At 53.8% G+C, this 12,743-nt stretch overlaps 5 protein-coding genes across 5 annotated transcripts; 2 read left to right on the top strand and 3 right to left on the bottom strand.

The window, feature by feature from the left end:
- Positions 1-348: 348 nt before the first annotated feature.
- On the bottom strand, positions 349-3,116 carry J4E85_000506 (uncharacterized protein; the record flags this gene model as incomplete). Its single annotated transcript, XM_051464796.1, has 3 exons — positions 349-2,887; positions 2,940-3,052; positions 3,099-3,116. 3 exons carry the CDS (start codon positions 3,114-3,116, stop codon positions 349-351), a joined length of 2,670 nt encoding a protein of 889 aa, XP_051331317.1.
- Positions 3,117-3,488: 372 nt separating this feature from the next.
- On the top strand, positions 3,489-4,885 carry J4E85_000505 (uncharacterized protein; the record flags this gene model as incomplete). The annotated part of the gene is made up of 5 exons (XM_051464795.1): positions 3,489-3,524; positions 3,640-3,687; positions 3,737-3,899; positions 3,948-4,258; positions 4,307-4,885. 5 exons carry the CDS (start codon positions 3,489-3,491, stop codon positions 4,883-4,885), a joined length of 1,137 nt encoding a protein of 378 aa, XP_051331316.1.
- Positions 4,886-5,181: 296 nt separating this feature from the next.
- J4E85_000504 (uncharacterized protein) lies at positions 5,182-5,983 on the bottom strand (the record flags this gene model as incomplete). The annotated part of the gene is made up of 2 exons (XM_051464794.1): positions 5,182-5,711; positions 5,971-5,983. The coding sequence occupies 2 exons, from the start codon at positions 5,981-5,983 to the stop codon at positions 5,182-5,184; spliced, it is 543 nt and encodes a 180-aa protein (XP_051331315.1).
- A 492-nt stretch (positions 5,984-6,475) lies between these two features.
- On the bottom strand, positions 6,476-7,410 carry J4E85_000503 (uncharacterized protein; the record flags this gene model as incomplete). Its single annotated transcript, XM_051464793.1, has 5 exons — positions 6,476-6,722; positions 6,782-7,059; positions 7,118-7,160; positions 7,211-7,255; positions 7,370-7,410. 5 exons carry the CDS (start codon positions 7,408-7,410, stop codon positions 6,476-6,478), a joined length of 654 nt encoding a protein of 217 aa, XP_051331314.1.
- A 1,279-nt stretch (positions 7,411-8,689) lies between these two features.
- J4E85_000502 (uncharacterized protein) lies at positions 8,690-11,503 on the top strand (the record flags this gene model as incomplete). Its single annotated transcript, XM_051464792.1, has 4 exons — positions 8,690-8,902; positions 8,953-11,024; positions 11,076-11,354; positions 11,407-11,503. The coding sequence occupies 4 exons, from the start codon at positions 8,690-8,692 to the stop codon at positions 11,501-11,503; spliced, it is 2,661 nt and encodes an 886-aa protein (XP_051331313.1).
- Between the last annotated feature and the right edge of the window lie 1,240 nt (positions 11,504-12,743).

Below are 12,743 nucleotides of genomic sequence, written 5' to 3'. Positions count from 1 at the left end.
CCTAGCACATTAGCCATGATCAAGCCGCGCGATGTACGCTTTGACCATCATTGTTGTCCAGTCTGTATATCCAGAACGCGGAGAGAGCGACACGAAGCAAGGGCAGGTGCTGATAACATGCAGGCACGAACGTACATGGGGCAAGAACGGCCCAACCATGACAGCCCACTAAGGTACACATCGTCTTAAGTCTTGCCAACGTCCCAACGTCAAATGCGATGAATATCGGTAAAACCACGTAAATCTAAGTAGAATCAGGGCACGTAAACTCCTCGATAACGTCGCAATCACGATCCACTGCGCTCTTCGATATAACAGTTCGTCAAAATTCGTATTCGTACAATGGTATCACTCTTCAAAGCCCATCCAATCGCCTATATCCTCGCCTTCATCACTGTCAATCATCTCTTCATCCGATATCCCATTCTCTATCGCTTTGACCCCGAAGTCAAGTTGGGCTGACTTCTCTTTCTCCTCTGGCGGCTGCGCAAGCAGATATTCGATGCGATAGATGTTCTCATCGGCCAATCTTGCGAGCTCAGCCTGTATCCGGCGAACGGCTTTCTCAACGCTTCTCAACTCGGCTTCAAGTCCGCCCTTGTTGTCCTTCATCCATCGACCGTGTTTGCTGAGCAGTGCCTCGATCCATACTAGGTTGAACTCCAGATGCGGGGACTCGTCGGCTTGGAGGGCGACGAACCGTAGTAACCGACCGAGATATACTGATGGCAGGTCCTTGACTACTAGAGCGACGTTGCTCACGGGCGTGGCTTCATATACGCGGCGAACAAGGTTGCGCTCGTTTAGACGGAAAGCCATGACCAGTGCCTTGAGGTAGTCTTTCTGTGCGAGAGTCTCGAGAGTTGTCGCCGGTGTGACGGTAATGTCTAGGTCGAAGGGATCGAATTGGAACGTGTTGTCAAGTGAGTAAATTAGTAGACCTTCTGTTGAAGCGGCACAAAACGCTCGGCCAGTTGGCGAAAACGCGACAGCAGGTACGCGTACTTCCGGTCGTGTTTTCCGTGCGCCAATGCCCTTTTGCGCACCAGGTAATGTTGTGTCTCGTCGATCTTCCAGATCGGATGCTTCGCCTTGGTCGTCGATGAGACCTTGTGGCCCGGCATCTGTGAGCAGCTTGCTGTTGAGGAACTCTTGTGTGCCATCGAGAGAAAGGTTCACGGATACAGTGAACTTCTTTAGCAACACACCGGACTGAACATCGTATAGACAGATGTACTTAGAGTTACCGCCTGCCAATACACACGTGCCGTCTGCGCTGTACTTCACCGACGTAAAGGCTTTGGTGCCTGCTACGTTGGCTGCAGTGCGCCGATCTGACATCTTGCGACCCCCGGAAACGTCCCTTCGCGCATCAAGGCCATTTTCTTGTGCAGCATCGGATACGTTCCAAAACGTCAGTTGTCCATCAAGAGTTGTGACGGCTATTTGCTTCGAGTCGGGGCGAAATGCGACAGATAGGATGTCGGCCATGAGTTGTAGCGGCTCGCTTGTTTGGGTGCGAGCAAAGATGTTCCAGACGCGAACAGTCCTGTCCCAACTTCCACTAACCAGCGTACCAGCATCAGGGGAAAATGACAATGATGATACAGGGCCCTCGTGGCCAGATAGCCTGTCGAGCAACTGGCCGGTCTGCACGGACCAAATGTGAATATCAAAAGAATCGATAGAGCCCGCGCATACGACCTCGCCGCTTGGGTCAACCGCTAGGGACGAAAAGGAAAGCCTCGATGGCGCTGTGAAAGTGCGGAAGTTGCGGTACCGGTGGAGATCCCAAGCCCTGATGGAGCCATCAAGACTGGCTGTGAACAAGACGTTTCCCTTCTTCGCGAACTCGCAGGCCGTCACACCGCCCATATGTTCTGTGAACGTGACGACACAGAAACCGGAGTTGACTTCCCAGACTTTGATCTTGCCATCGTCTGCCGCTGTTATTATCCGTTGACCGTCTGGCGAGTAGGCGATTGTGTTCATCGAGTCGAAGTGGCCCTGCTGCTTCAAAATGTACGATTCCGACTGCCATTCCCACACAAGTAGCTGGCCGAGTTTCGACGCGCCAAACGCTAGCCATTCTCCGGTCTTGTTGATGGCGACGTAATCGATGTCGTTCTGCGAGATGCTGAGGCTGGAGATTTGCGCGAATTCTGGTAGCTCGTGGATGAAGAAGGCACCGTGAGAAAAGCCTGTCACGAGCAGTTTCGACTCGGGATGGAAGCTGGCGCATGTGACATGCGCATTGTTCTGATGGAAAAAGTGACGTTCCTGGATACCCCATTGTAGATTTTCGTCGTCGTCAGGGTCGGCGTCGGCGGGCGCATCGTAGCGTAGCATGTATTTCCAGACGAACAGCGCTCCATCCTTGCTGACTGTGTAGATAGTCTCTTGATCCTTGGAGAACCAGGCGCCGACTACTTCCTGCCTGTGTCCACCCAGTGTAGTCTGCGCATGTCCTTCTGCTTGATCCACGCTCCATATCCGCGCCGTCATGTCTTTGGACGCGCTCAGGAAAAATCTCGAGTCGCTAGACCATTCTATGCTCTGGACTGAATTGTAGTGTCCTGTGTATATCCGGTGGCGCACGAAGGGCGCAAACTCAAGGTCACCCTCCGCAACGTCTGGAGTGGATGGTGTGTGCCATACTTCAATCTGCCTTCCTATGCCTACTGCGAAATGCCGGCCAGAAGGAGAGAAAGCGATCGAGGTGACTTCGCCGCGGAGAGAGAAGTGGTAGAGTACGATGCGACGAGGAACATTGGTGAGGACTGCGCGACCGTCTTCATCGACCGAGAGGAGGAGGTTTCCGCGGGGGTTGAGGGCTAGGCGTGCGATGTTCTTCCGGTGCGCAAACGGAAGCGTGTATGATTTAGAGCTGACTAATGATCAGCGCATATCGAGAGCGGCAGCCGCGACTTGGAGCCTACCTCACAAGGTCGAAAACCGTGACCCGGTTACCAACGGGCGACAGCAGACATGTGCCATCGGGCGTGAAGAGAAGATTGCCTCTGCTGTAGACGGTGCCCAGCAGGTTGGAGAACTGTGGGTGTCAGACACGAACATTTGCACGGCAGCACTCAACTCACCTGGAAGTCAGTCTTCATCTTCAAAATATCGTGGCTGCGGTCTCGTCATGTCGTGGCGGGCATGATGGTCGCATCTTGAACTTTTTCGAAGCTCGGATCATCGCAGGACGCGCTAGTGGAGTAGTGTGCATTAGTCGCGGTTTCCCCGTTCAGGGTCAGTGCTTGCCGAATGGGCGACTGGCAGAAAGGGGACTGCCCAAATTGTCTACCAACACCACACCTCCTCACCAGACCCCATATCGCACCTCGTTCAGCAACCTCACTGCTGACTTGCTTTTCATCCGCCGCCTCCACGTATGTTTTCACGCCGCACTCCCCGGAGATCAGGCTCCATATAGCTAACACCACGCAGACCCCATACACACCAGCGGTCAACCACACATCAGCACAATGGCCGAGTCCGCGTCCCCCATTGGCATTGCCAATGTACGTATACCATCTGCTCAACCTATGTCTTCAATTCGTATACTAACATGCATTGCAGCTGCCCAACCAGAGGTACTATCAACAAAGCGGACACGCAGCTTCGGCCCTAACGTAGCACAGGCACAAGATTGTTGCAAAGCGCGGTGCTGCCTTTACCATAATGGTACGCATACCACCCCCATGATCAACCGGCTTCAGTCTAACTAGCTCAGGTTGCTGGCGAGTCTGGTCTCGGAAAGACCACCTTCATCAACACCCTCTTCTCCACCACCATCAAGAACTACGCCGACCACAAGCGACGACACCACAAGCAGATGGACAAGACCGTCGAGATTGAGATCACCAAGGCCGAGCTCGAGGAGAAGTTCTTCAAGGGTATGCAGCGACATCATGCTATTCCTTCTCTATTGCTAACACACCCAGTCCGTCTTACCGTTATCGACACCCCCGGTTTCGGTGACTACGTCAACAACCGCGACTCGTGGCAACCCATCATCGAGTTCCTCGACGACCAGCATGAGTCGTACATGCTTCAGGAGCAACAACCGCGCCGCTCTGATAAGATCGATCTCCGTGTTCACGCCTGCCTGTACTTCATCCGCCCCACCGGCCACACCCTGAAGCCCCTGGACATTGAGGTCATGAAGAAGCTGTGCACACGCGTCAACTTGATCCCGGTGGTAGCCAAGGCCGACACACTGAGCCCAACAGACCTGGCCAAGTTCAAGGCGAGGGTAAGTTGGTCCATCTACATGTCACCAGCAAATACTGACCGCTTTTAGGTGCGCCAAGTGATCGATGCTCAGGGCATCAAGATCTACACTCCCCCTCTCGAGGACGACGACGCCGCCGCCATGCAACACGCACGCGGTCTCATCGATGCCATGCCCTTCTCCGTCATCGGTTCTGAGAAGGACGTTCAGACCAACGACGGCCGCACCGTCAAGGGTCGCCAATACGCCTGGGGTGTTGCCGAAGTCGAGAACGAGGAGCACTGCGACTTCAAGAAGCTCCGCGCTATTCTCATCCGAACCCACATGCTCGACCTCATCCACACCACGGAGGAGAACCACTACGAGGCCTACCGCGCTGGCCAGATGGAGACAAGGAAGTTCGGCGAGGCGCGCCCAAGGAAGCTCGACAACCCCAAGTTCAAGGAGGAGGAAGAGGCGCTCCGCAAGCGTTTCACCGAGCAGGTCAAGGTTGAGGAGCAGCGCTTCAGGCAGTGGGAGCAGAAGCTTATTGCTGAGCGTGACCGCCTCAACAAGGATCTCGAGGCCAGCCACGCGGAGATCAAGCGTCTTGAGACGGAAGTGGACAGCCTCCAGGGAAGCATCAACCGCTCTCACGGCCGTCGCTAGACGCACCTTTTGGCGTTGGTGGTGTTGCACGTACAGAGATGGTGCAGCGATTCAGCATGGTCGCACTAATTCTCCACATTCTTCCTTCAAGATTCCCCTTTCTGTTTCCGTAACTTCGGTTCTCATATGTCTGTAATGTCGCGCCGCCGTGGGGATCACTGTAGGCGACGCGTATCTAGGCTTGAGCTAAAACAGCATGTCATAGCTTATAGTTGTATAACTTGGTATTAATCTATTATGAAGACCGCTGGTCGCTAAATCTTCTTGCTGGGTATAGTGATGTTGAGATGGTGGACTTAAACCTGTAATCCGCCAAACACCCTATCCAGCTCCTCGCCTTCCTGTGCTTTGCGCTCCGCCTGCGGATCTAAATCCATCAGGTTCTGCTCCGGCACCTTTTCTTCCTTAGCCGACTCATTATTATCGCTAGGTCCCTCCGGCTTAATAATATGCACACCACTATCCAACCACCCAGGCGCAACCCTCCTCTTCTCCGCGAGATCCTCCTTCCGCCGCCTCTCCTCCCACTCCGCCAACGTCCTCCTCGCGTCTGCTTCCAGCTTAGCAAGGTGCTCTTGTAACGCAACACACGACGTGAGTATCTGGTCTGGATGCGCTGATGTGCCCGTTGACGAGGTGACGTATGCTGGTTTCGACGCAGAGGCGTTGGGGTTGGACGGGTCTTGCTGTTGCTGCTGCTGAGAGAGGATCGAAGGTGGCAGCGTCGACGGGAGGGTTACGTAGGAGTATGGCAGGGGGACGGATGTGGGGAGGGATAGAAAAGGCGAGAGTGTTAGGGGGACTTGGGCGAGGAGGGGGTGGGGGTCTGTGGGAGTGGTGTTAGTGAGGTTCGCGCTTGTTGTGTTGTGCTGGGTTGAGGAATGCGATGCGATGCGACGGGTAGCCACACTTCAGAGCGAGCATGCTTGAATGAGACGATGCTGAGGTCGCTAGTGGTCTCTCAACATGCTCTCAAGCGATACCCTGACATTGGAGCTCACAACTGATCGCATGTTCTCGCCATCCGCGCGCACGTCGCGCTGGACGTGCATCGTAGTGGGGAAGACGGTCTGAGAAGCACTCACGTTCGTCGTGCATATTCGATATGGCTATATGCGTATATCAGATTCCGTCGATTTTGCCAAAGTAGCAGTATCAGGGCGTATATCCAGTCTTGTCGAGTACGGTGGGGCGTAACTTTGCGGGAATGTTGCTGCAGGGCTTGGGGTTGTGGAGGCACGAGGTGTTGGTGGGGAAGCTCCAGGTTGAGTGGAGCTGCTGACGCAGGTACGGAGTTCCAAGGTTCCACGGTTGGAAGCTGCGATCACGCATTATGCATGTGAGATGGATGCGGGCAGATTGTTTGTGGGGTGCATACACGAAGACAGTCTTGGGGAACGGTTTATCTTGCGTGTTGATGGGGAAGTCATTTCTTGTGGCATTATGGATGGATCTTGAGTGTAGCGAAAGTGTATCTATATTTCCACTACCCTTTCACTAGATTGCATTTGGGTTGGATCTTGTATGTACTTGACGCAACAAGAAGAAGAGAAGTTTATGTATGTGCGCGTGAATGTCCCCCATGTTTGCCTACCTGATCTTGGCAGAGCAAGTGAATGGTCTCGGACCGGGAATTGTGTAGCTGGTCGGGATCGGCCAGTACAGTTGAAACTTAATCCCCGGGTCAGTCGCTTTGTATGCACCTGGAAAGCTGACAGTCGCCGGACTGGCACTGCCACCTCCTGTCACATTGATTTGAGCACACTCCATATAGAGTTGAGCACCGGGGTAGTTTGAGGCGGCATGGAGAGCAATGAGCTCTGCGCGAAGGAGGTACCTGGAAAGACCCGTGTCAGTCGACCATATAGATTTGGCAAGAACTTGGAGATGACTTACTGTCCACTGGGAATGCATGACGGCAGTACAAAGTCTACCAGGCCCTTGTTGTTATACAGTCTTGTAACGGCCCACTCGCCATTGGCATCCATACCATCCTCGTAGATCTTAAACCACTTGAGTCCCGTCACTTTGGTAGACAAGGCATCATCGACTCTGGCAAGGTAGACCATGATGGGTCCCAGATGACCGGGGTCAATTGGATCTGACTTGTCCGTCTCGGGCTTGGAATCGAGCGTGTGGTGCCACTCGGCAGTGAGCTTGTCTCCAGCTTTGACCTGACAAGGAGTAAGCCGAAGCCATGTGGCGTTATTGCTTATTGCGCAACCAGCGTACATTGATGATGTCTTTGGGAAGAGGCGTTCTGTAGGGGTTTATGCTGAATGCGGGTCAATCTAGCGCTTGGTTCCACGCTTTGTAATGCTTTACCCGCCATTACAGATCACATCGTTTGATGTAACGTCCGTTATTGGTCTGGAAACGTAAGTGAGTTGGAGTTCAAAAGGCGATTGCGGGGTGCATTACCCGTCGTAGGTCTGTGTCGTGCTGTTAGCAGGGGAGCAACATGGGAATCGTGAACATGCTCACCGGCACTCGAATCCCCTTAGTGTGTCCTTGCGCCACGCCATTGACGTGTAGCTGGGTGAAAATTGTGTGTGCCGAAGCGCTGGCCAGTAAAGCACAAGTAACCGCATAAGCCTTCATCATGTAGGCTACTACGTTAGATCCTGAATGTCCTCATCAACGCGTCGATGAATCTTCCTATATGCCATTGTTGTGCACCGTTCTCAAGCTGTCCAAATGGAACACGGCATTATTGTTCAAATCTGGTCGACCTTCCAGTTCGGCACGCATGCGACTCGCGGTAGACTCGCGTGACCAGAGACACTTTAATCCCAATCTATTTCGCCCGCCGTAACGCACTTTTGAAAATATACTGTGTATGCACGAGACACGTGCTTCGTGGATTCTTCAGAGCATAGAACCCTCGGCATATTCCAAATAGGCAACGAGCACCAATGCGGTCGTGACTGCGCGTTCTTTGAACCGGCGGTTGGGTGGAAAAACCGCAGTATTAATTACAGGGAGGAGGATATGACCGAGACATGCCGCGACACCGTGGCGCGGCTCTTGGAATGTGGGAAGCGAGAGGAGGAATGCGTAATATAATAGATTGTGTGTTACTGGTCTGGTCAAGTGTTTCAATCAATGAAACGTGCGCGTCTTGTCGGTCAGCGAGAAGGCTTGGAAGCCGTCCTTCATTTTGGGGCAGCCTTGCGGAATATGCGGGAAGAAGCCGGTACCGAGAAGGCTGTGGCGGTTGCACGAGGTCAAGGGCACAGACTTGATAATCCTTCCGACGAAGCTGGTGGTGCAGATGGTGCATTTGAAGAGGCTGATGCGAGGCGAAAGCGCGAAAGTGACGGTCCATCCCACCAGCCACTAAACGATTGTGGGGAAGCCTGGGCCCGAACGGGCAAGGGGCACATGGCTAACGGCGATGCTAAGTCGCAGTCCCGGCTTCTGTCAATCTACATCAATCAATCCACCCATGCCGCCGTAGTTTCGACATATTAACGACTAACCTTGAATCTCGGCCAGATCACCTACGTTTTGAAACAGCCAATGACGATGTCGCCCACGGTAATCACGCCCCTCGCTTGGCCCATCCTAGCCAGCGCGCGTCTTCCGTACCTGGTTCAATGCGCACTTCTGCCGCCTCCAGAAGGAAGTTCCCCAGGTAGTGGCTTGGCCACGGGTGTCAACCCCATACACGGCGGCGTAGTCTAGCATGATGTTGATATGTATATAACACGTCCGCACCCTGGCATAGCGATAGAGGCCACAGCTACAACTTGCGCTTGTCAATTCATCTCATCTTCGACGTGCTGGTAACAAGTCTCCAAGATGAAGACCTCTTCTTTCGTTCGAGCGGCTTCGCTACTATCCTCTCTTTTCACCCCTCTCGCTCTTGCGCAGGAAACGTTCACCCACGAAGGCACCGGTATTGAGTTCTGGCGCCAGACAGTCAGTGACGCCCAGACTGCAGGTGGTTTCGAGTGGGGTTGGGTACTGCCTGGAGAACCTACTGGAGCCAACGACGAGTACATTGGTTACATTGTAAGTTATAGCAAGTCTACGTCGATGCTGCAGCCGCTAATGTTCCCCAGAAAGGTTCGCTCGAAGCAAACAGGCAGGGATGGTCCGGTGTCAGCCATGCTGGTGGCATGCCAAACTCTCTTCTCCTCGTTGCATGGCCGGAAGAAGATGCCGTCAAGACCAAGTTTGTCTGGGCAGGTGGCTATGTCGCTCCTGAGGACTACACTGGCAACGCGACTTTGACTCAAATCTTCCACTCCGTCACCGACACACACTTCGAGATCGTCTACCGATGCGAGCACTGCTGGGTCTGGAACCAGGGCGGTGCTGAGGGCTCTCAGCTTCCCACTACTGAGGTCAACGTTATCGGTTGGGCCCAGCATGACAAGATCTATGACGGTACCTGGGTTTTCCACAACAAGGGACAGTCTCAGTTCGGCGCTCCTACTGCGGACGCGAGGAACGCAAAGTACACCGACTACCTCAAGTTGGTAGGTGGCCAGCCTTCTGGTGCACCTACACCGACCAAATCCGGTCAACCATCAGCTACGCCCACTCCAACAACACCTGTAAAATGCCAGGGATCACCCGCTCCTTCAGGCTCCTTCGACTACATTGTCATTGGCGGTGGTGCTGGAGGTATTCCCGTAGCGGACAAGCTTTCTGAGTCTGGCAAGAGTGTTTTGATGCTCGAGAAGGGCCCGCCATCTCTCGCCCGTTTCGGTGGAAAGATGGGTCCTGACTGGGTTACCAGCAACAACCTGACCCGCTTCGACGTTCCCGGTCTTTGCAACCAGATCTGGGTTGACTCTGCTGGTGTTGCTTGCACCGACATTGACCAGATGGCTGGCTGTGTTCTTGGTGGAGGCTCTGCTGTCAACGCTGCGCTATGGTGGAAGCCTGTTGATATTGATTTCGACTACCAGTTCCCTAGCGGCTGGAAGTCGGCTGACGTCAAGGGCGCAATCGACCGTGTCTTCAAGCGCATTCCTGGCACTGACACTCCTTCCGTCGACGGAAAGCGCTACAAGCAGGAAGGCTTCGATGTCCTCTCGGGTGCGCTCGGTGCAGATGGCTGGAAGAGCGTCGTTGCAAACGACCAACAGAACCAGAAGAACCGCACCTACTCCCACTCTCCATTCATGTACGACAACGGCCAGAGGCAAGGCCCTCTCGGTACTTACATGGTCTCCGCGCTTGCGAGGAAGAACTTCAAGCTCTGGACTAACACCATGGCCCGCCGTATCGTCCGCACTGGTGACACTGCTACGGGTGTTGAGCTTGAGAGCGGTGTTGGCGGCACTGGCTACTGCGGTACTGTCAACCTCAATCCTGGAGGCCGTGTCATTGTTTCCGGTGGAGCTTTCGGATCCTCCAAGGTTCTCTTCCGCAGCGGTATTGGACCAAAAGACCAGCTGAGCATCGTCAAGAACAGTGCCCTCGATGGCTCGACTATGATCAACGAGTCTGACTGGATCAACCTTCCTGTTGGCCAGAACTTGAACGACCACGTCAACACCGACCTTGTTATCAAGCACCCCAACATCTCCTTTTACGACTTCTACAAGGCGTGGGATGCTCCCATCGAGAGCGACAAGGATCTGTACCTTTCCAAGCGCTCTGGTATCCTTGCTCAGTCTGCACCCAACATTGGTCCCCTCGCTTGGGAAGTGATCAAGGGAAGTGATGGCATTGATCGATCGATCCAATGGACTGCTCGTGTTGAAGGTCCCGGTGCCAACGACACCCACCACCTCACAATCAGCCAGTACCTCGGCCACGGCTCTACCTCGCGTGGTGCGCTCTCCATCAACGGTGCTCTCAACGTCTACGTCAGCAAGGCGCCCTACCTACAGAACGAAGCCGACACCGGTGTAGTTGTTGCTGGTATCAAGAGTATGATGAAGGCTATCCAGAAGAACCCGATGATTGAGTTCCAGGTACCATCACCCAACATGACGGTTGAGGCATACGTTGCCAGCCTTCCCAAGACACCGGCTGCTCGTCGCGCCAACCACTGGATCGGTACCGCGAAGCTTGGAACCGACAGCGGTCTTACTGGCGGAACAGCTGTCATAGACCTCAACGCTCAGGTATACGGAACGAAGAACATCCACGTCGTCGACGCATCTATGTTCCCTGGGTAAGTTTCATTCCTCTTCTCAAAGCTCGGTCTCAAACTAACATGGCACAGCCACATCTTCACCAACCCTACATCTTACATTGTCGTGCTCGCAGAACATGCTGCTGCTAAGATCCTTGCACTTGGTGCAAGCAGTGGAGGTGGTAAGCCTTCGTCGTCCGCTCCGTCATCCGCCAGTACCGCTAAGCCCTCATCTTCCAAGGCTCCGACTAGTTCGTCAGCTGCCCCTGTGAAGCCATCGTCCACACCAGGAAAGTCATCGGCTGCGCCGACCAAGACATCTGCAGCACCCTCAGCTACTCCTACCAAGACGGCAAACGCCTGGGAACAGTAAGTGGACAAAGCACTTTCATGCATTGAACACATACTAACTTCAAATCAGATGCGGCGGTCAAGGCTACACTGGTCCGACAGCTTGTGTCAGCGGATACAAGTGCGCAGTGAACAACACATGGTTCTCTCAGTGCGTCCCTAAATAGGGGACGCACATCCATCTCCTGCCCCGATCTCGACATTTGATACATCTGGGGCATCTTCTTTGTACATACTTTAGCTTCAGTGAATATCACTCGCTCTTCCTGCAACTTCGTGTCTCGATTGCTTTGCCTGAACTCGTGAGCTGAAAATCTTGGAAGATTCGCAGAATGTCTGGGAGCCGAGGTGACAGACGCGTGACCAATGCGGAATAGCGCGCGTCTTATCGCGCCCCGCATTTATGCATCTTCCATCGCAACTTGCTGATCATCTCATCCCAACTTTCTTTAGCTTTCCAATACCTTCATAATCGCGTAACATTCCTAAACCCTACGTGACTTGGGTGTTGCACACTTTTTGGCTCCCCCACACGTACATGATGCCGTCCAACTGCCCAGCCACCTCTGCCAAGAGCGTCGATGACGCGTCGAGAAACGTGACGGAACTGCTCCATCAACGGCTTCAAAGTAGCCCCAAAGATGACTGGGGACGATTGTTTGAGTGTTGGGGTTATGATGATTGTGGTGACTGTCATCGGAGTAAAGGCCATTGCGGGTGGTGTGCGATTGTATGTTCACATCTCCTCCATCGACTTGTCATGCATTCACCCCTGGGATACCGCGATTTATGACTGACTCACTTTAACAGTCCTCGACGTGCCTCCCATTACCTATGGACGCTTTATCAAAAGCTTTTCCTCTTCTTTCACCCATTCGCTACGACTCGATATGCGCTTTACCATCTGAGCGCTTTGAGCTGCGTACCTCGGGATTGGGCTGCCAAGTGTCTACAATCACGTTCTTGACGTCCATCGCGACTATCTTCTGTACGCTCTTTGGTGTTCTGGTGCTGTACAGTCTTGCAAAGTGTATCAAGTGGGTTGGCTTTGGCGCAAAGGCAAGTAGCGGCGGCTACGCGCTCTATGAGGATGGAACGGAAGAGGTGTGGGTAAGAAGAGGCGAGAGTTGGGGGAAGTGGTGGCGAAGAGTGAATGGCGAGCAGAAAGAATTCGAGGTTGAAGAGATGGATGGGGGGACGCGTAAGAGAGGCTTTTTCTGGTGGAATACGAGGGATGCAGAGAGGAGACCTTTGCTTGAGTGATGGGGTGTGAAGATGATCGTTCGGCCTACGTTGGACGATACTGGTGTACTGGCGGCACATCTATTCCAGCGGCTAGGCTATCTGCGTCACTATCGCCTGCTCGACACTCACTCGCCCCTCACCTCCGCGTCTGCCTTCCCGAAT

The sequence above is a fragment of the Alternaria conjuncta genome (genome assembly GCF_024043145.1).
Source record: "Alternaria conjuncta strain BMP 0040 chromosome Unknown scaffold_1, whole genome shotgun sequence".
Taxonomy (NCBI): domain Eukaryota; kingdom Fungi; phylum Ascomycota; class Dothideomycetes; order Pleosporales; family Pleosporaceae; genus Alternaria; species Alternaria conjuncta.
This window is presented reverse-complemented; position numbering and strand designations above follow the sequence as displayed.